At 46.0% G+C, this 23093-nt stretch overlaps 1 protein-coding gene across 1 annotated transcript; it reads right to left on the bottom strand.

Annotated features, from left to right (window-relative positions):
- Window positions 1–5168: 5168 nt before the first annotated feature.
- Window positions 5169–5684, bottom strand: Ccdc166 (coiled-coil domain containing 166). Its single transcript, XM_004656307.2, has one exon. It carries the CDS (start codon window positions 5682–5684, stop codon window positions 5169–5171), a length of 516 nt encoding a protein of 171 aa, XP_004656364.2.
- Between the last annotated feature and the right edge of the window lie 17409 nt (window positions 5685–23093).

Genomic DNA, 23093 nt, shown 5'->3' with positions numbered 1-23093 from the left:
GGTGGAAGGAAGACTGAAATGTATCCTCAGCAGGGCCAGCTCTCCCTGCCAGAAGCCATGGCCAAGCATGTGTCTTAGGAACAGAATGCCAGATAGATCAGGGTTTGAGCTTGTTCTAGTCACAGTGTCACAAATTACTAATACTTCTGAGTGATGGGACCTGCATTTGTATACGCACATACTCTGCAGAGGTGGGCAGCTCCTTCTAGAAGCAAATCTAGCCTGAGGCTTCATTTGTTCTGTTCAGAATGCTGCAGAAGCCAGGGACCCAGACAGGCAGCCACACTTAGGGGATGTTGGGGGCTGGGGCCACCTCCATAGGTGAGCCAAGTTCATGCTTCACAAGGCTCCCACCGACTCCCTGCATACATGCTAGGATTTGTGACAACCTGTATTAATTTACATTGCAAAGTAACGTGCTCACTCCTCATGGACAGCAAGTATATGGGTTTCTTGACTGGAATCTTTAGGACTTTCTGGGGAATTTGTCACTTTTATCAAATTTGGCTTCCAGGTGCTGTGTCAAGGCTAAAGGTTTCCTCACCAGAGTGCTTGAGAAGAAAGCACTGCACCCTACATTCACTTCCCACCAGCTGTTTTGATCCCCAATCCACTTACCCATCTTCAACTGCAATGCCAGTTTGTTTAGCTTTTTGTTTGAGACAATGTCTTTTTGTGTAGCCCAGCCTGGCCTTGAACTTAAGCCTTCTGATTCAATCTTCTGAGTGATGTGATCACAGGCACATGCCACCATGTCCATCTGCAGTATCCTTAAACTATATCTAGTAATTGCTGTGGGCACACTTTTCCCAGTGCCCTCATGCCATTTTAGTCTCAGACTGGCCTTGAACTTCTGATTCTCATGGCTCTACCTCCTAAAAGTGCTAGTATTATAAATGTTTGCAAGCACTCTACCGGCTAGGATGCAACCCCAACCCTATCTTTTATTTTTTTATTTTCTTATTTGAGAGAGAGCGAGTGCGTGAGAGAGAGCGAGTGCACGCAAGCAAATGGGCATGCTATGGCCTTTGGCTACTGCAAATAAACTCCAGACACGTGCGCCCCCTTGTGCATCTAGCTTATGTGGGTCCTTTGGAACCGAACCTAGGTCCTTTGGTTTTGCAGGCAAGCACCTTAACTCCTAAGCCATCTCTCCAGCTCACCACCCCTATCTTTAAAAAAAAAGGAAATTAAGGGGCTGAAGAGATGACTTAGTGGTTAAGGTGCTTGCCTATGAAGCCTAAGGACCCAGGTTTGATTCCCCAGTACCCATGTAAGCCAAATGCACAAGGTGATGCATATGTCTGGAGTTTGCAGTGGCTGGAGGCCCTGGCGTGCCTATTCTCTCCCTCTCTCTCTCTCCCTCTCCCTCCCTCCCTCCTTCTCTGTGTGTGTGTGTGTGTGTGTGTGTGTGTGTGTGTTTATTCTGCCTCTTTCGGTCTCTTTCAAATACATAAAATATTTTTAAATGAACTTAAGTAAAACAGTAGCTCACCGTTTCATGACTTCCTGAGAAGGTGTGAAAAAATGCCTCTTCACCCCAGATGGTGCACCACCAGTGACCAAAGGGACAATTCCATCCAAGTCCAGCTTGGCAAGCCAATGAGTTTATTAGACTTACAGTATTAGTGACTAGCAGCTGCTCCACTGAAAAGCCTCACCCCAATATGTGTGATTCCTGAAAGCTGCGTATCTGAAGTTCTACGTTCAGTTAACTTTCCATCCCCTAGCACCTTCCCAGATCACCTGCAGGTGGGGTAGAATTAGATGCAGCTGGAGGTGAGGCAAGGCGTGGCTAGCATCTTAGATTTCCGATGGGCAACCACCTACCCCTTCCTACAAGGAATATGAAAAGGCCCAATCATGTGAGGGTGTCTGGGTAGTTAGCATAGATAGCAATAGCCATGTCCTATGCAGCCTGTGTTCCAGACTAAGTTTTCAGTGTCTGTGAACTGTTAGTCCGAGGATGGCAGGCCTAGCTTCTGAATTTGGTCGTGAGGCCATCCTTGGGGATCAGGATATACTCCCTCCCTCACTGCATGTTTCTTCTGTTTATTTAGAAGGCCTGTAATCCCTGGAACTCAACTGCTAGTCTTAGGGCAAGAATATGTTTAGTGGGCTGGTGAGATGGCTTAGTGGTTAAGCACTTGCCTGTGAAGCCTAAGGACCCCAGCTCGAGGATCGATTCCCCAAAACCCATGTAAGCCAGATGCACAAGGTGGCGCATGCATCTGGAGTTCCTTTGCAGTGGCTGGAGGCCCTGGCGCACCCATTCTCTCTCTCTCTGCCTCTGTCGCTCTCAAATAATAAAATAAAATAAACAAAAAAACAGCATGTTAGTTTTGTAAGAAACTCTCAAGCTGTCTTCCAAAGTGACTGCATAATTTTTTACCCACCCTAGCAGTGGGTGAGTGGTCCCATTGTTCACATCGTCAGTATTTGGTGATGGTCTGAACTTTAGCGTCTCTTAGTCTATTAGACTAGTTGGGTTGTTAAAGGCCAAGCTTCCCACACTGGCCTGATGTGGTTCCTCTATCTTTCCAATTCCATCCATTCTTACCCCAGGGCTTGTGTGGGGACAACTGTTCAGCCAGACTACCCTGTTCCACCAGGCTTGGAGAAGGTCCCACCAGAGGCCACATGCCCTCATGGTCCTTCAAGATGGAGGTAGCTGGAGCTTGGCTGGGGACTTGTTCAGTGTGATCTGAGCCCATTGAAACATCGCTTGTCAGAACTCACACATCCCTGAGCATGTGTGCTGGCTGCTCTATCTGAAAGGACCTTGCTATGCACTCCTGGGGATAATGGAGACAGGGCAGGAATCTGGCCTCTATGACTGCATCAACAAAGTTCCAACCTCTGATGAAGGACATTTTAACTCACCTTGCACAATGAGGCACGGCAACGGAATTCAAGATGTGATAGGGCATCTCTATGAAGGACATGGTGAAGCTCCTCCAGACCCCAGAGGACCACATATTATTTCCTAGTCGATTCTGAATCAAGCAAGGAATGGTCTGGCTCCATGGAATCAAGAGCAAAAAGGGAAGCAGCCCAACCCCTGGTGTGTGTCTCTTATTCCCTGTGGCAATCGGGTCCACGTGGAAGGAAAGCCAGGAAGGTGCTGAATGAGGGGTAGGTTGAGCAGGTGCCACCATGCTTGGGGTTGAAGAACACTATGCCAGCAGAATCCCAGCTGACTCAGGAAGAGCCAGGCATGTGCACATGGCACAAGAGCAAAATTCACACTCCTGTTCGTATGGGTGAATAAGAATGGGAGCTCACAAATGATTGTTGGGACTTTCTCTAAACTGGAAAATATATTTTAAAATTATCAAAACAAGGGCTAGAGAGATAGCTTAACAGCTTTAAGGCACTTGCTTGCTGAGCCAAAGGACCCATATAAGCCTGATGCACAAGGTGGCACATGCATGCCCATTCTCTCTCTCTCTCAAATAAATACATAAAAAAATTATCAAAGCAAGGTGTAGTGGCACACACCTTTAATCCCAGCACCCAGGAGGCAGAGGTAGGAGAACTGCTGTGAGTTCAAGGCCAGCATGGGACTACAGAGTGAATTCCAGGTCGACTTGGGCCAGAGTGAGACCCTACCTCAAAAATAACAAGAAATATAAAAAATGTCCAGTAAGTTAGCAATGAAACCTTCACATAGCTGGGGAAGTAAAGCCATCTTTCTCAGACCCACAGACCTCACTCTTCTGGTCGCAGGTACAACCCCAGCACTGCTGGCACCTGCCTGCTGGTTCCCGGCTAAGGCTGATGTGAGTGGAAAGATGGTGAATTCCAGCAAACATGCTGGGGGGAGGGGGAGACACACACAAAGGCTTCTTTGCAACTTAGGAATCCGAGGCTGTCCCAGCTGTCCCTGTGCCCACTGAAAATGTAAGGGCACAAACGAAGCAGGTGCCACGTCTCCATAGGGGGTCACACTTTTATTAGCATCCTCAAGCATCAAGAAAGTGTTCAGCAAACACCTTCCTCACCTCATTATTGGCCTTCCTATGCCTGGATTCAGGTTGGTCCTCAGACCGCGTCTGCTGGACCATCGGTGTTGACCTCTGGTGGTGTGTTGGGAGGGATCCTATCTTGGGACATACCCGAGGGAAGTTTGGAGTTGGACATTGCAAAGGTGACATTATGGTGTGAAGTTTCACGCAAGGAGGGCCCTGCTGACACCCGAGGGCCCTCCTGCGACTGTCCCAGCAACAAAGTTCCTGAGCTCGCTGATGGTGGGTTCAGGGACGCGATCTGAGAACTCTTGCGTGAAGTGTTCAGGGACGGGACAGGGGAGGCTGGGTGGGTCGGAGTCAGGGACGTGACTGGAGAGTTCTGGTGTGACTGGGACAGGGACGAGCCCCGGTGGGTTGGAGTCAGGGATGGAACTCGGGAGACAGAGTGAGATGGAGTCAGGGACTGGGATGGGGAGCCAGTGGTAGATGGAGTCAGGAACTGGGCCCGGGAGCCCCTCAGGGCCGCAAACCTCGAGGCCACCTTTGAAAGAGAAAGTGACATCGTTAATGGTGTGGCTGAAGTCCGAGGTGACTCCTCAGACAAGTTCCTGGAGGCTGAGCATAAAGAGGCCATCGACTGGGCCTGGGAGGACAGGAGCGACGAGGCCCTAGAGTAGGCTTTGGAGGCCGCACGGGACGAGGGCGGAGGATGAGCTTGGGACGGGTCCTTCCCGGCGGCGAAGGAGCCGAAGGGCGAGGCGGCCAGGAGGGACGGCTGCCGGAGGGGCGGGCCGTCGGGGCCCCGGAGCAGCCAGTCGTGCACTCGCGCCAGGTTCCTCACGTCCTCGTGCTCCCGGCGCAGCTTGTCGCGTTGCTCCAGCAGTTGTCCCTGCATGTCGAGCAGTAGCTGGGAGTGGCAGAGGAGCCTCAGCAGCTCCTGCCGCAGTCGCCCGTTGTCCGCCTTGATGGCCTGCGTGTGCTCCATGAGCGCGCGCGCCGCCTCCCGCTCGGCGCGGCGAGTCAGGGTCAGCACGCGTTGGCGCGCATCGCGCTCGAAGGCCGCCTTGTCGTCCAGGAAGCGCCGCTTCGCGCGGTGCAGCAGCTGCGTGTGCTGCACGCGCATGTGCAGCAGCTCCCGCTCCAGCGTCCGGATGCGCGCCAGATGCTCCAGCTGCAGCTCCTGTGGCGGGCCGCAGGTCAGCGCGCGCGCGCACGGCGCGCCCACCCCACTCGGCCCCCGCCCCGTCCGCGGGCGCGAGCCCGCGCGTGCGCACTGGCCTTGTAGGGCTGCAGCCCCTCCACCTGCTGCGTCACGTCCTCCACGCGCGCCGTCATGTCCTGCAGCTGCGCGCGCACGCCCTCCTCGCGCCCCTGGTAGAGCGAGGCCAGCTCGGCCCGCTGCCAGTGGATCTCCGCCAGGTCCATGCGGTTCTTATCCTCCAGCCGCACGACGTTGTTGGCGGAGCGCTGGGCGCGCGCGCTCATGTAGCCGGCGTAGAGCCGGTTCTCTTCGCGGAGGCGCCCCGCCTCGCGCTCCAGGAAGGCGTTGTCTTGCAGCACCTGGTCCATCCGCCGCTCGCAGGCTTCCAGTTGCTCCGAGAGCAGCGCGCACTCGCGCTGCAGGTACTGCGCATGCTCGGAGAGCGGCGCTTCGGCGCCCTCGCCAGCCTGCGCGCGTCCCGCGCTCAGCCCGCTCTTCTTCTTGGGCGCCATGGGTCAGCGCCCGAGGCCCTCGCGTACCCCACCCCGGGCCCGGAAATCCCGACACTACGCTCTAGGTCCCGGACGGGGAATGCGTCTCAGCTCGCGAGGGTTGGGGCAGAAGAACCGGCGTCCAGCACCGAGGCCGGCCTATGCGCTCAGGCTCCCTCCGGCCGTCGGTGCCAGTGCGTGCTACATTAGGAATGTTGGCGTTGCTTCGGCTGCGGCTCCATGGAGACGGGACTTAGTCGCGGTCCCCCGCCGAACCTCGTCGCTCCCGCAACGGCTCGATTCCTTTTCCCGGGCCAGCAGCTGCCTTCGGAGCAGGACCTGCCGCCGGACTTCTTTCCAAATCTAACAGGCCTGCACAGTAGCCCAGGGGCCCTTGGTGCTCCTTTGTCTTCCGCACCTTCTGTTGGAGCTGCATATGCGAACCCTTCCCCGCCTACCTCGGGTAGTCTGTGCTGTCAGGATGAAGCTTCTCCGCACAGCTTTTCACCTCCATGGGGAGGGGTCACTGGGAGACTTTAAGTCCATTTGCGTTCTGTACCATTAGCCTGTTTGGCCAGTGCACCTCTCCTCGACGCCCCTACGCTCACGTGGGTGGCACCTGCTCAGCCTACCCCTCGGTCAGCACCTTCCTGGCTTTCCTTCCGCGTGGACCCAATTGCTGGAGGGAATAAGAGGCACACCAGGGGTTGGGCTGCCTCCCTTTCTGCTCTAGATTCCATGGAGACAGACCATCTCTTGATTCTGTATCAACTAGAAAAAACAGGTCCTCTAGGGTCTGGAGGAGCCTCACCCTTGGGTTGTATGCCTTTTCATGTTGGCCTGGACAACCTTTGTCAGGCAACCTAAATCTGTACCCGTTTTGTATCCTTTCATCATGAGGACCTGAGTTTTGATCCCCAATATCCATGGGAAATGCTGAATGTGGTGGTGCACACCTGTAATTCCAGCACTGGGGAGCCTGAGACAGGAGGATCCCTGGGGCTTGTTAGCCAGTCTAGTCTAACTAATGAGCTTTAGGCCAATGAGAGGTCTTGTCACAAAAACAAAAACAAAACAACAACAAAAAAAAACTGGGTCATGCCGGTCGTGGTGGCGCACTCCCTTAATCACAGCACTCAAGAGGCAGAAGTAGGAGGATCACTGTGAGTTCAAGGCCACTCTGAAACTAGTGAATTCCAGGTCAGCCTGAAACAGAGTGAGACCCTACCTCGAAAAACCCAAAAGAAGAAGAAGAAAAAAAAAAAAACAAAAAACTGGGTCACCTGTGTCTGAAGACCCTGCTAGGATCAGGAGAGAGGAGGAGATTCCCACCAGGTGCATCTCCTTAGGTAGAGGAGAACTAAAATGGGCAGTGATCTTGACTGTGACACGGTAGGGGACAGGGCTGTGGCCTCCCCCACTCAGATGTGACACTGGGACTAGTTGGGGGATCAGACCACACAGTGTGGTCAGGGCTAGGACACAAATGGGAGGGGCAGGGCCAATGCACAGAAACTGACATCTAGGCGATGGGGACTATGTGCAAGTGGACTCCTGAGTCCTGAGAGGCTTCTGAGGGGAACAAGGAGTCCCACCTGTGACTGAAGTTTGGGTTCACATCTTAGTGCATAGCCAAAGCAAGCACACCCAAGACAAAAGGGTGGAGAAAAGTTTATTACCTGCAGTGGCTGAGAGCACAAGCATTATTTTCAAAGCAAATTGAACACAGAAAGGGTCAGAATCTTTTCAGTTAAGTATACATTACTTAATCTGCTCAGCTCAACGTGATAAAGCACATTTTTAAAAGATTAAAGTGATGGACAAGAATGCCTCTGGGCATACTCAGTTGCACCCACAAAGTTTAAGCTGAAATAAAGAATAGGTGAAAGGTGTATTGATACAAGAGTCTGTCCCCGCAGGTGTCTGCCTTGTTTAGTGGTTAACAAATTCTCCCTGATATATTTCATTCCTCATTCTTTTTTTTAAAGATTTTGTTTGTTTATTCTTATTTATTTGAGAGCAACAGAGAGAGAGAGACAGAAAGAGAGAAAATGGGCATGCCAGGGCTTCCAGCCACACTGCAAACGAACTCCAGACGCATGCGCCCCCTTGTGCATCTGACTAACGTGGTCCTGGGGAATTGAACCTGGAACCAGGGTCCTTAGGCTTCACAGGCAAGCGCTTAACCGCTAAGCCATCTGTCCAGCTCCCTCATTCTTTTTATTTATTTATTTATTTATTTATTTATTTATTTATTTATTTATTTATTTGACAGAGAAAGAGGGAGAGAGATGGGCACACCAGGGGTCCTCCAACCACTGCAAACAAACTCCAGATGTGTGCACCCCCTTGTGCATCTTGCTAACGTGGGTCCTGGGCAATCAAACCTGGGTCCTTTGGCTTCGGAGGCAAGTGCCTTAACTGCTAAGCAGTCCCTCCAGCCCCTCATTCCTTTTTTTTTTTCTTTTTTGGTTTTTCGAGGTAGGGTCTCACTCTAGCTCAGGCTGACCTGGAATTCACTATGTAGTCTCAGGGTGCCCTTGAACTCAAAGCGATCCTCCTACCTCTGCCTCCCAAGTTCTGGGATTAAAGGCGTGCGCCACCGCGCCCAGCTCTCATTCTTTTTTTAAAATTAATTTTTTTTTTTTTTTTTTTTACTTGAGAAAGAGACAATGGGCATGTCAAGGCCTCTAGTCAATGCAAATGAACTCCAGACATATGCATCATCTTGTGCATCTGGTTTATCTGGGTCCTGGGGAATCAAACCTGGGGACTTAGGCTTCACAGGCAAGCACCTTAACTGCTAAACCTTCCCTCTAGCCCTCATTCCTCATTCTTGTTTTTTTGGTTGTTCTGTTTTATTTTGAGGTTTCAAGGTAGGGTTTGATTCTAGCCCAGGCTGACTTGAAATTCATTATGCCCTCTCATGGTGGCCTTAAACCCATCACTATCCTCCTACCTCTGCCTCTTGAGTGCTGGGATGAAAGGCATGTACTACCATGCCTGGCTTCATTCCTCATTCTTTTTATTTATTATTATTAACAACGTCCATGATTGTAAACAATATCCCACGGTAATGCCCTCCCTCCCCCCACTTTCCCCTTTGAAACTCCATTCTCAATCATATCCCCTCCCCCTCTCAATCAGTCTCTCTTTTATTTATTTATTTATTTATTTTTAATTTTTATTAACATTTTCCATGATTATAAAATATATCCCATGGTAATTCCCTCCCTCCCCACCCCCACACTTTCCCCTTTGAAATTCCATTCTCCATCATATTACCTCCCCATCACAATCATTGTACTTACATATATACAATATCAACCTATTAAGTACTCTCCTCCCTTCCCTTCTCTTCCCTTTATGTCTCCTTTTTAACTTACTGGCCTCTGCTACTAAGTATTTTTATTCTCATGCGGAAGCCCAATCATCTGTAGCTAGGATCCACATATGAGAGAGAACATGTGGCGCTTGGCTTTCTGGGCCTGGGTTACCTCACTTAGTATAATCCTTTTTTCTGCAAATTTCATAACTTCATTTTTCTTTATCACTGAGTAGAACTCCATTGTATAAATGTGCCACATCTTCATTATCCACTCATCAGTTGAGGGACATCTAGGCTGGTTCCATTTCCCAGCTATTATAAATTGAGCAGCAATAAACATGGTTGAGCACGTACTTCTAAGGAAATGAGATGATTCCTTTGGATATATGCCTAGGAGTGCTATAGTTGGCTCATATGGTAGATCAATCTTTAGCTGTTTTAGGAACCTCCACACTTGTGGGAAGCCATGCTGGCTTCGTCAGGCTTTGCTGTGTCAGCTTGTTTACTGCTTTTGTATCCTAATTGTCTGCGCATGAGCACATGATGTTATTCTAATATGGTTGCTCACCCATCCCGATTGGGTGATGCAAAATCATCTGATGAGACTTAAGCCAATCAGACGACGCTATACAATCACATGACCATAAGTATATAAGCTTGGCGCTCCGTAGGGTCGGGGTCCTTCTCTCTTTCAGTTTGGAGCTCCCAATAAAGTGTGCTTGAGAAGAATCCTGTTGTTGTCGTTCTTCCTGCTGGCGGGAGGGGCGCAACACACACTGATTTCCACAATGGCTGGACCAAATTGCATTCCCACCAGCAATGTAGAAGGGTTCCTCTTTTTCCACATCCCCGCCAACATTTATGATCATCTCTCTTTTATTTTTATGTCATTATCTTTTCCTCCTACTATGATGGTCTTGTGAAGGTAGTATCAGGCACTGTGAGGCCATGGATATCCAAGCCATTTTGTGTCTGGGGGGAGCATGTTATAAGGAGTCCTGTCCTTCCTTTGGCTTTTACATTCTTTCCGCCACCTCTTTCACAGTAGACCCTGAGCCTTGGAAGGTGTGATAGAGATATTGCAGTACTGAACACTCCAGTCACTTCTTTCCAGCACCATGATGCCTTCTGAGTCATCCCAAGGTCACTGCCATCTGAAAAGAGAAGATTCTCTACCAAAAGTGAGAGTAGCATTAATATAAGGGTATGAACATTAACAGAAGTGCTTACTGGGCAGTTTGATAAGCATAGTATATACATTTAGCCAGACAGCAGCAGATGTTACACCCCTAGGGCTCATGATTACCCCTGTTTTAAGTTTTCAGTATCAGGGATGTATTCCCTCCCATGGAGCGGGCCTCCAGTCCAATAAGGGGTCAATTGGTTTCCACCATGACAGATGTGCCACTATTGTACCCGTTGGCTCATTTGGCCTGACTGGCCAAATATAAGGCTTGCAGTGTCCACTGTTGAGTATCTTTACTGGTGTTTTCTCTTTCTCCCATTGAACTGCATGCAGAATGGCTTCTTCCGGCTTTCTGTCAGCTGGTCTACATGGAGGAGGTTATCAGCTCAGTTCCAGCAGGATTTCTCAGTGGCCTTGCAGCCCAAGTATGTGGAGTCTTCAGCAATAGGGTCTTACCTATTATTTATTCCTTGTGGGAAACCAAGGGCCTTGGCAATGGCCTATAATGTTTTGGGGGCCATCAGGGACCTCCCTGGCCAACAACTTACTGGAAGTTATCCCATCCCTAGCACTGAAAATTTTCTAGCAACAATCTACAGCTACTGAGTGTTCCATTGTCCAAAAAGGTAGGTTTCCTTATGATTTATTTATATACTTTTAGATTTTGATTAGCCTCCCTCCACCTTTCCTTTACTCAATCTCTTCCCCTGACCTCACTTGGGCATGTGCCACCACACCCAGCTTCATTCCTCATTCTTTTTAAAATTTTTTTTTAATTATTTATTTATTTATTTGAGAGCAACAGACACAGAGAGAAAGACAGATAGAGGGAGAGAGAGAATGGGCGTGCCAGGGCCTCCAGCCACTGCAAACGAACTCCAGACGTGTGCGCCCCCTTGTGCATCTGGCTAACGTGGGACCTGGGGAACCGAGCCTCGAATGGGGTCCTTAGGCTTCATAGGCAAGCGCTTAACCGCTAAGCCATCTCTCCAGCCCCATTCCTCATTCTTAAGGAGATGAGGGATGGAAGCTTCTTGCTGAGTCTATTTATGGTTAGGTGAGAATATACCTTTTATTTGGGTCCCCAGCACTGATGTAAAATCACACTCAGTGGCACACAGGTCTGAAATTCCAGCACTACTATGACAATGGGAGGCAGCGTCAGGAGAATCCTGAAGCTCTCAGGCAGCTAGTCTGGCCTACCCACAGGACACAAGACAGGGCCTGTCTCAAATGAGGCAGAAGAAGGGGACCAACACCCTGAAGTAATTCTGTGACCTCCACATGCATGCCATGACACAGGCATACACACACACAATTTTAAAATTCAGATTAAACCTATGCAGACCAATAAATTCATTTATAGCTTGGATTTCCTTATTTGACTTATTTTTATTTTTTTTTAAATTTTTATTAACATTTTCCATGATTATAAAATATATCCCATGGTAATTCCCTCCCTCCCCACCCCCACACTTTCCCATTTGAAATTCCATTCTCCATCATATTACCTCCCCATTACAATCATTGTAATTACATATATACAATATCAACCTATTAAGTATCCTCCTCCCTTCCTTTCTCTACCCTTTATGTCTCCTTTTTACCTTACTGGCCTCTGCTACTAAGTATTTTCATTCTCACGCAGAAGCCCAATCATCTGTAGCTAGGATCCACTTATGAGAGAGAATATGTGGCGCTTGGCTTTCTGGGCCTGGGTTACCTCACTTAGTATAATACTTTCCAGGTCCATCCATTTTTCTGCAAATTTCATAACTTCATTTTTCTTTACCGCTGAGTAGAACTCCATTGTATAAATGTGCCACATCTTCATTATCCACTCATCTGTTGAGGGATATCTAGGCTGGTTCCATTTCCTAGTTATTATAAATTGAGCAGCAATAAACATGGTTGAGCATGTACTTCTAAGGAAATGAGATGAGTCCTTTGGATATATGCCTAGGAGTGCTATAGCTGGGTCATATGGTAGATCAATCTTGAGCTGTTTTAGGAACCTCCACCCTGTTTTCCACAATGGCTGGACCAGATTGCATTCCCACCAGCAGTGCAGAAGGGTTCCTTTTTTACCACATCCCCGGCAACATTTATGATCATTTGTTTTCATGATGGTGGCCAATCTGACAGGAGTGAGATGGATCTCAACGTAGTTTTAATCTGCATTTCCCTGATGACTAGTGACGTAGAACATTTTTTTAGATGCTTATATGCCATTCGTATTTCTTCCTTTGAGAACTCTCTATTTAGCTCCATAGCCCATTTTTTGATTGGCTTGTTTGATTCCTCATTATTTAACTTTTTGAGTTCTTTGTATATCCTAGATATTAATCCTCTATCAGATATATAGCTGGCGAAGATTTTTTCCCATTCTGTAGGTTGCCTCTTTGCTTTTTTCACTGTGTCTTTTGCAGTGCAAAATCTTTGTAATTTCATGAGGTCCCAGTGATTAATCTGTGGTTTTATTGCCTGAGCATTTGGGGTTGTATTCAGAAAGTCTTTGCCAAGAACAATATGTTGAAGGGGTTCCCCTACTTTTTCCTCTAGCAGTTTCAGAGTTTCAGGTCTGATGTTAAGGTCTTTAATCCATTTGGACTTAATTCTTGTGCATGGCAAGAGAGAAGAATCTATTTTCATCCTTCTGCAGATATATATCCAGTTTTTCCAACACCATTTGCTGAAGAGGCTGTCTTTTCTCCTTTGAGTATTTTTGGCATTTTTATCGAATATCAGGTGGCTGTAGCTACTTGGGCTTACATCTGGGTCCTCTATTCTGTTCCACTGATCTACATGTCTGTTTTTGTGCCAGTACCATGCTGTTTTTGTTACTATGGCTCTGTAGTATAGGTTAAAATCAGGTATGGTGATACCACCAGCCTCTTTTTTGTTGCTCAGTATTATTTTAGATATTCGAGGTTTTTTGTGATTCCAAATGAATTTTTGGATTGTTTTTTCTATTTCCATGAAGAATGCTTTTGGAATTTTGATAGGGATTGCATTAAATGTGTAGATTGCTTTAGGTAAGATTGCCATTTTCACAATATTTATTCTTCCAATCCAGGAACAAGTGATGTTTCTCCACTTTCTAGTGTCTTCTGCAATTTCTCGCTTGAGTGTTTTAAAGTTCTCATTCTAGAGATTCTTTACTTCCTTGGTTAGGTTTATTCCAAGGTACTTTATTTTTTTATTTATTTTTATTTTTTAAATTTTATTTATTTATTTATTTGAGAGTGACAGACACAGATAGAAAGACAGATAGAGGGAGAGAGAGAATGGGCACGCCAGGGCTTCCAGCCTCTGCAAACGAACTCCAGACGCGTGCGCCCCCTTGTGCATCTGGCTAACGTGGGACCTGGGGAACCGAGCCTCGAACCGGGGTCCTTAGGCTTCACAGGCAAGCGCTTAACCGCTAAGCCATCTCTCCAGCCCTTTATTTTTTTTTGATGTGACTTTTTTTAAAATTGGGGAAATGTTTATTCATTTAGAGAGAACGGGCACACCAGCACCTCGTGCCACTGCAAATAAACTATGAAAATTTATCAATTTATTTGAGAGAGCACAAGACACACACACACAGAGTGCACCAGGGCCTCCAGCCACTGCAAACGGACTTCATATGCATGCACCACCTTGTGCATCTGCCTTACATGAGTGCTTGGGAATCAAACTGAAGTCTTTTGGCTTTGCAGGCAGATGCCTTAACCGCTAAGCCATTTCTCCATCCCTGAGTTTTTATTTTATTTATTTTTTAAAAAATTACTTTTGTGGGGTTGGAGAGATGGCTTGGCAGCTAAGGCTCTTGCCTGCACAGCTTAAGAACCCAGGTTTGATTCCTCAGGACCCACATAAACCTACATCACAATGGGGTGCATGTGTCTGGAGTTTATTTGCAGTGGCTGAAGTCTCTAGCATGCCCATTTCTCTCTCACTCTCTGTCTCTCTCTCTCTCTCTTGGCTTGCAAATAAAATAAATGCAAATACTTAAAAAACTTTAAAAGTTATTTGTGTGTTTTGGCATATGTGCCATGGTGCACCTGTGGAGGTCAGAGGTCAGTTTCCAGGTGTCTGTGTGCCGCCGTCTTTGAGACAGGGTCTTTTGCTACTGCAAATGAGCTGCCAGATTTCAAACAAATGTCAGACCAGCTACATTCTCTTGGCTCTGCCCCCCAGTGTTGTGGCACCTTGGGATCACCGATGCATATGTTACTTTGCACCTGGCCTTTTTTTTTTTTTTTTTTTTGTGAGGGGGCGGGGGAGAGGACAAAGTCATTTTATTCTAATTCACAAACATCACAGTAGTGCAGGAGGCCATACCACACTTGCTCAGCCCATCCTATACACCTCAGAGGGCACAGTCACTCTGAAGTAATGGAGCTGTTTACACAGTGTTTAATTTAGAGATTACACATTCACTATAATTACATTTTTATTCTAAAGCAACTTGATCATCAGAGCAGGTTTTCCATTTCTTCAGGCTGAATAACTTCTTAGATTAGTCTGTTTGCTATTCTGCACTGTTCCAGTACCTTGTTGAAACCCTCACAGAGCTTAACATCACTCTGGTTTTGAGCAAACTCTAGGAACTGTTTGATCTCAGAAAAGGAAGGCTGCTACTCCACTGGCCTGGCTCCCAGGCTCCTGGTAAGTGCTATCAGGCTTTGCGGGCTCGAAATTACCATCTCCACTGAAGCTCCCAGTGGTGGCATGACCCAGGGTGTGCCCACAGCAGAGCCCACTGCCACACTGGCTGCAGTGGTTGCCAACTGGGCCATCAGAACTGGCTGCTCAGGTGCAGCAGCGGGTGAAGCTGGTGGTGGTGGCTGGGACTGCAGCGGCCCCCCGGAAGTGCGGCTTTGGCTTCTGTGCCCTGCTCAGTGTGCTTCTGCTCCTCCTTTAGAAACTCTGAGATGGCTTTTTTATTAGTTCACTAATTAATTTTACTGATAACTTCCATAATTTTAGACAATAAACCATGATAATCCCCTCCCCCGCTTTCCCTTTCACAAATTCAGTCTCCATCATATCCCCTCACCCTCTCAATTAGCCTTTTATTTTAATGTTATCCTCTTTTCCTCTTATTATGCGGTTCCTGTGCAGGTAGAACTGGGCACTGTGAGGTCATGGATATCCAGGCCATTATGTGTCTGAAAGGCTGCATTGTAAGCAGTTCTACCCTTCCTTTGGCTCTTACATTCTTTCTGCCACCTCTTCTGTAACGGACCCTGAGCCTTGGAGGGTGTGATAGAGATATTGCAGTGCTGAGCACTCCTGTGTCACTTCTCAGCACCATGGTGCCTTTTGGGTCATCCCAGAGGTCACCGCCATCTGAAAAGAGAAGCTTCTCTAACCAAAAGTGAGAGTAGCATTAATAATATGAGTATGAACATTAAGACAAGGGCTTACTGGGCAGTTTGGTGAGCATAATGTATGCATTTAGCCAGACACCAACAGCTGTTACTCCCCTAGGGCTCATGGCTCCCCATCATAGGTTTTCAGTCCAAGGCATGTATGCCCTCCCATGGAAGGGGCCTCCATTCCAATTAGTGAGAGGTTGGCTTCTTCCATAACAGACATGCCACTGTGGCTCATTTGGCCTGGTTGGCCAAACTTAAGGCTTGCAGTATCTGCTGTTGAGTATCTCCACTGAGAACTTCTCTCTCTCTCCCATGGAGCTGCATGCAGTGTAGCTTTTACCAGCTTTCTGTCAGCTGCTCTACAGGGAGGAGGTTTTCAGCTCAGCTCCAGCTTGATTTCTCAATGACCTTGCAGCCCAAGCATGTGGGATCTCTATTCCTGGCGGGAAACCAAGAGCCTTGGCAATGGCCTTCAATGTTTTGGAGGCATCAGGGATCACTCTGGCCAACAGTGCACTGGAAGGAACCCAATTCCTGGCACTGAAATTTTTCTAATAACAACCTATGGCTTCTGGGTGCACCATTGTCTAAAGAAAATAAAAGACTTCCATACGGCTATTCATCCCCTCTTAAATTTTGATTAGCCCTTCTCCCACCCTTCTTTACTCAGTCTCTTCCCTTGACCTTACTTAGGCCATTCCATCCCAAGTAATCTGTTCATTTATACATATATACAATACCATCCCCTTAAGTCCTCCACTCCATCCCCCTCCCTTATATCCTCTATCTAGCTTACTGACCTCTGCTACCAATATTTACACTAACTCACATAAAGTAGTTTTTTTTTTTTGTTTGTTTTGTTTTGTTTTTCAAGGTAGGGTCTCACTGTAGCCAAGGCTGACCTGGAATTCACTATGGATTCTCAGGGTGGCCTCGAACTCACGGCGATCCTCCTACCTCTGCCTCCCGAGTGACATAAAGTAGTTTTAATCTGCATTTCCCTTATGGCTCAGGATGTAGAACATTTTTAGATGTTTATATGCCATCTGTATTTCTTCTTTTGAGAATGCTCTATTTAGTTCATAGCCCTTTATTTTTTAAGGTGGGGCGTTTCGAGGTAGGGTCTCACTCTAGCTCAGGCTGACCTGGAATTCACTATGTAGTCTCAGGGTAGCCTTGAACTCAAGGCCATTCTCCTACCTCTGCCATCTTCAGCCCTCAATAGCCCATTTTTTTAATTGGGTTGTTTGGTTTCTTATTATTTAGTTTTTTGACTTCTTTGTATATTATTCTGGATATTAATTCCTGTCAGATGTATAGCTAGCAAACATTTTCTCCCATTCTATAGGTTGCCTCTTTGCTCTGCTCAGTGTCCTTTGCTGTACAAAAGCTTCAATTTCATGAGGTCCCAGTGGTTGATTAGTGGTTTTATTTCCTGAGCAACTGGGTGTATATTTAGAAAGTCATTGCCTATGCCAACATGTTGAAGCGTTTCCCCTACTTTTCCCTCTAGCAGTTTCAGAGTTTTAGGTCTAATATTAAGGTTTTTGATCCACTTGGACTTGATTCTTGTGCCTGGAGAGAAATTTTCATCCTTCTACATTATAGATATCCAGTTTTCCCAGCACCATTTGTTAAAGAGACTATCTTTTCTCCAATGAATATTTTTGCATTTTTGTTGAAAATCAGATGGCTATAGCTTCCCAAGCTTACATCTGGGTCCCCTGTTCTGTTCCATTGATCTACGTGTCTGTCTTTGTGCCAGTACCATGTTATTTCTGTTACTATAGCTCTGTGATATAGGTTAAAATCAGTGTTGCAGTCAGGTTCTCTTTGCTGGTGAAATCACCCAACCAAGAGCAGCTTGTGAGAAAAAGAGGCTTATTTTGGCTTACAGGCTCAAGGGGAAGCTCCACGATGGAAGGGGGAAATGATGGCATGAGCAGAGGGTGGACATCACCCCCTGGCCAACATAAAGTGAATAATAGCAACAGGGTAGTCTGTCAAACGCTGGCAAGGGGATGCTGGCTCTAACACCCATAAGCCCGCCCCCAACAATACACCACCTCTGGGGGCCTTAATTTCCAATTTCCATCAGCTGGGGAACCTAGCACTCAGAACATCTAAATTTATGGGGACACCTGAATCAAACCACCACAATCAGGTGTGGTGATACCACCAGGCTTATTTTTGTTGCTCAAAATTGTTTTGGCTATTCGAGGTTTTTTGTTATTCCAAATGAATTTTTGGATTGTTTTTTCTATTTCCATGAAGAATGCTTTTGGAATTTTGATAGGGATTGCATTAAATGTGTAGATTGCTTTTGGTAAGATTGCCATTTTCACAATATTGATTCTTCCAATCCAGGAACAAGGGATGTTTCTCCACTTTCTAGTGTCTTCTGCAATTTCTCACTTGAGTGTTTTAAAATTCTCATTGTAGAGATCCTTTACTTCCTTGGTTAGGTTTATTCCAAGGTACTTTATTTTTTTTGATGCAATTGTGAATGGAAGTGACTCTCTGATTTCATCCTCTGTGTGTTTGTTGTTAGCATACATGAAGGCTACTGATTTCTGTGTATTTATTTTGTATCCTGCTACATGGCTGTAGGTTTTGAACAGCTCTAACAGTTTGCTAGTAGAGTCTTTAGGATCCTTTATGTATAGAATCATGTCATCTACAAATAATGTAAACTTGATCTCTTCCTTTCCAATTTGTATCCCTTTTATGTGTGTCTCTTGCCTTATTGCTATGGCTAAGACTTCCAAAACTATATTAAATAAAAGTGGGGACAGTGGACACCCTTGTCTTGTTCCTGATTTTAGTGGAAAAGCTTCCAGTTTTTCCCCATTTAGTAATATGTTGGCTGTAGGCTTGTCATAAATAGCCTTTATTATATTGAGATATGTTCCTTCTATTCCCAGTCTCTGTAGGACTTTTATCATGAAGGGATGTTGGATTTTGTCAAACACTTTTTCTGCGTCTCATTAGATGAGATGATCATGTGATTTTTGTCCTTCAATCCATTTATATAATGTATTACATTTATAGATTTGCATATATTGAACCATCCCTGCATCTCTGGGATAAAGCCTACTTGGTCAGGGTGAATGATCTTTTTTATATACTCTTGTATTCTGTTTGGCAATATTTTGTTGAGAATTTTTGCATCTATGTTCATGAGGGAGATTGGTCTGTAATTTTCTTTTTTTGTTCTATATTTGCCTGGTTTTGGTATCAGGGTGCTGCTGGTTTCATAGAAGGAGTTTGGTAGAATTCCTTCTTTTTCTATTTCCTGGAAAAGCTTAAGAAGCAATGGTGTTAGCTCTTCCTTAAAGGTCTGGTAAAATTCATCAGTGAATCCATCCAGGCCTGGGTTTTTTTTAGTTGGGAGATTATTGATAACTGTTCGGATCTCTATGTGTGTTATAGGTCTATTAAAGTGATTAATCTCATCTTGATTTAATTTAGGTAGGTCATATAAATCAAGGAAATCATCCATTTCTTTCAGATTTTCATACTTTGTGGAGTATATGCTTTTGTAGTATGGCCCTATGAGTTTTTTAATTTCTCTGGAATCTGTTGTGATGTTACCTTGTTCATCTCTGATTTTATTAATTTGTGTCTCTTCTCTCTTTCTTTTGGTCAGATTTGCTAAGGGTTTATCAATCTTGTTTATCTTTTCAAAGAACCAACTCTTTGTTTCATTAATTCTTTGGATTGTTTTTTTTGTTGTTGTTGTTGTTGTTGTTTCTATTTCATTAATTTCTGCCATAATCTTTATTATTTCTTCCCATTGTTCTTCTTTTTCCAAGGCTTTAAGGTGAAGCATTAGGTCGTTTATTTGCGACCTTTCTAATTTCTTTTTTTTTTTTCTTTTTTCTTTTTTTTTTTTTTTTTTTTTGGTTTTTCGAGATAGGGTCTCACTCTAGCCCAGGCTGACCTGGAATTCACTGTGGAGTCTCAGGGTGGCCTCAAACTCACAGCGATCCTCCTACCTCTGCCTCCCGAGTGCTGGGATTAAAGGCGTGCGCCACCACGCCCGGCTTTCTAATTTCTTAATATAGGCACTTAAGGCTATAAATTTACCTCTTAGAACTGCCTTCATTGTGTCCCAGAGATTTTGATATGTTGTGTTCTCATTATTATTTGACTCTATAAATTTTTTGATTTCCTTCTTGATTTCTTCATTGACCCATTCATCATTTAGTAGTGTATTGTTTAGTTTCCATGATTTTGTGTATGCTCTATAGCCTTTCTTGCTACTGATTTGTAGTTTAATTCCATTGTGGTCAGACAGAATGCAAGGAATTATTTCAATTTTCCTGAATTTGTTAAGATTTGCTTTGTGTCCTAATATATGGTCTATTTTAGAGAATGTTCCATGTGCTGCTGAAAAGAATGTATATTCTGCAGCCTTTGGATGGAATGTCCTGTATATATCTGTTAAGTCTATTACTTCTATGACCTCATTTAGTCCAGATGCCTCTCTATATTTTCCTGGGATGACCTGTCAATTGATGAGAGTGGGGTGTTAAAGTCACCCACCACCACTGTGTTTGGTGTTATCTGTGACCTTAGTTCTAATAGTGTTTGTTTGATGAAATTGGGAGCCCCCATGTTAGGTGCATATATGTTTAGGATTGTAATGTCCTCCTGTTGGAGTGTGCCCTTAATCAATATAAAGTGACCTTCCTTATCTTTCTTGACTAAGGTTGGACTGAACATATTTACAATCATTATTTTGAAATCTTTCTCAGGCATTTCCTCCAACTCTTTCTCACTGGAGGACATTTCTGATGCATTAATACTTTTAGGTGGATTTATATCGTCTTGCTTTTTAGTGTTTCTTGTGTTATAATGTATATATTTTTGCATCTTGGATTAAGTTAATGCTTGGATTTTCTAGCTAGCTGTGTATTCTTAGCTGTATCAATTGATTTGATGTAATATATTTTCAGGGTAGGAGCTTAAGGTATTAGGTGTGGCTCTTAAGACTCTCAGGATATCTACAAAGGTGCTCCTAGGGGTTGAGTTTCCCTGCTATGGGAGTATTTAAGTAGACTGAGTGGAATAAAATACAGGTAGATTATAAAAGTTAACTAAACATTGTACACATTCAATCATAAACAATCCCAAGTATGTATGCAAGAGTAGTTATTATAACAACCAGATCTTCTATCAACAAAGAGGTTAAGATTTCTGGTCTGTTGAGGGATCCAAGTCAGCTTGTGAGCAAGTGAGACCCTTCCCTGGTGCAATCCCATTTACCTTGGATGATTTTGGTCTCAGTCAAGTTGCTGCCTGGGTTGTCGGGCTGCTGTTCTGATTTCTGGAGCTGGGCACTGGCTTTTCCTGTGGGGCAAACCGAGCCTGGCAACTGTGGTCCTGCAGATCAGCACAGCCGCTGCTGGAACTGCTGCTGCTAAAGCTGCCTCTGCTGGGTCTGTTGCCGCTGCTGCTGAAACTGCTGCTGCTGGGTCCACCACTGCTGTTGCCTCTGTTGCTGCTGCTGCTGTAGCTGCCACTGCTGGAGCCACTGCTGCTGCTGAAGCTGCTACTGCCGGGTCTGTCGCTGCTGCCGTTACTGGATCTGCTGCTGCTGGGGCCACTGTTACCGGTGCCAGAGCCACTGATGTTGCTGCAGACCTCTGCTCCTGCTTGGGTCCCACTGTCGGCTCAAGTTGGCGTGGCTGGGTCCCAGGACCGCTGCTCTGTTCGCTGAAGCTGGGCACAGGCGGTGGGGGAGGGGAGGGAGCAGCATCTGCGCTAGTTCTCTCGCTGTTCCACATGTCCTTCTACCTCGTGGTCTGCTCCTCCATTGCTCACTGCCACTCTCCCTTCATGTTTTTTGAGTTGTGGAGAGCTTTGGTGTGAGTGGAAGCTCCCCTCACCTGGCTTTTCCTGTGGCTGGAGCCGAGCCTGGTGGCTTTCTGGTGCGCCGCCACTGCTGCAGTTGGCAGAGCTGCCGGGGCCGCTTTTGCCGGCCTGTGCAGGCTCTGGATGCTCTGGATCTCTTCTACTTCTCCTGCTGCTTCAATTTACTATACACCTCCCTTTTTAGTAAAAGTGTGTATTTTGCTGAGTTTTTTTTGGTCTTTTTCCCCCCTAGGCTGCTTTGGCGTAGTACCCACGCTGCCATCTTAACTGGAAGAGCCAACATTGCTTCTTACACTTTGCCATAAAATAGAAAAAGAAAGAATTCTACCAAACTCTTTCTATGAAGCCAGTATTACCCTGATGCCAAAACCAGGCAAAGATAGAACAAAAAAAGAAAATTACAAAGAATCAACTCTTTGTTTCATTGTTTCTCTCTCTCTCTTTGTTTCTATTTCATTAACTTGTACACAATCTTTATTATTTCTTCCCATCTACTGAGTTTTGGCTTGCCTTGTTCTTTTTTACAGACAAGTGCCTTAGCTGCTGAGCCATTTCTCCATCCCCCTAGCTATGACATTGCAGTTTGCAGTGCTTGGGGGTTAACCAAGGGCCTTGCACAAGCTAGGCAATTTCTGTACCACTGACTTAAACTCTCAGACTTCACATTTATTATTATTATTTTTTATTAACAACTTCCATGATTATAAACAATATCCCATGGTAATGCCCTCTCCCCCCTCCACTTTCCCCTTTGAAACTCCATTTGCCATCATATCCCCTTCTCCTCTCAATCAGCCTCTCTTTTATTTTGGTGTCATGATTTTTCCTCCTATTATTATGGTCTTGTGTAGGTAGTGTCAGGCACTGACAGACCTCACTTTTGTGTGAGATGGAGCTTTACTATGTAACCCAGGCCTGTTGTGAACTCTGTATCCTCCTGCCTCAGACTTCCAGGTGCTGGGATTGTAGGTTTGTGCTGCCTCCCCAGCTTACTGTTTCTCTTTGGAGTGTGTAAGTTCATTATATTAGTCAATTAAGCTTTTTTTTTTTTTTTTTTTTTTTTGGTTTTCTGAGGTAGGGTCTCACTGTATCCCAGGCTGACCTGGAATTCACTCTGTAGTCTCAGGGTGGCCTTGAACTCACAGCAATCCTCCTACCTCTGCCTCCCGAATGCTGGGATTAAAAGCGTGCACCACCACACCCGGCAAATTAAGCTATTTTTATACCATCGGATACCTTTAATGATGGTTTTCCACATGTATAGGGTGTGGAGCCGTCCAACCTCTATGGCTGGTTTGACACATCAGTAAGCTGTGGCCTGTGTCAGGCCCTCACTCTAAATATTCTGCCAGTCAGCAAGGGCTCCCCACCTTGGCTACTTGGTACTTAACCATGTTGCCCTCCTTTTGCAACCTCTCAGAAGCCAGAGGCTGGTGGGGTTTGATGTCTGTGATGAGCCCACAGGCCTGCACAGCTGGGCCACTACGTGGACAGCTACTTCCTGTGCCCGGCTCAGCTTTCTGTCTGTTCATGTGTTGTGGCCACCTTCTTGCTGTTGGGGTCTCTCCTTGGGGCTGAACAGGATGGTGAGTGTTGACGACCCAGACCCTCTCCTAGGCACTGGAGAAAAACACACTGAGTCAGAGATTTGTCAAGGCAGGATATCA

Source organism: Jaculus jaculus, chromosome 2, assembly GCF_020740685.1.
Source record: "Jaculus jaculus isolate mJacJac1 chromosome 2, mJacJac1.mat.Y.cur, whole genome shotgun sequence".
Lineage (NCBI taxonomy): Eukaryota > Metazoa > Chordata > Mammalia > Rodentia > Dipodidae > Jaculus > Jaculus jaculus.
This window is presented reverse-complemented; position numbering and strand designations above follow the sequence as displayed.

What these genes read in the sequence shown, in the direction of transcription:
- Ccdc166 (XM_004656307.2), bottom strand. Translation starts at nt 5,684, where the DNA reads ATGGCGCCCAAGAAGAAGAGCGGGCTGAGCGCGGGACGCGCGCAGGCT.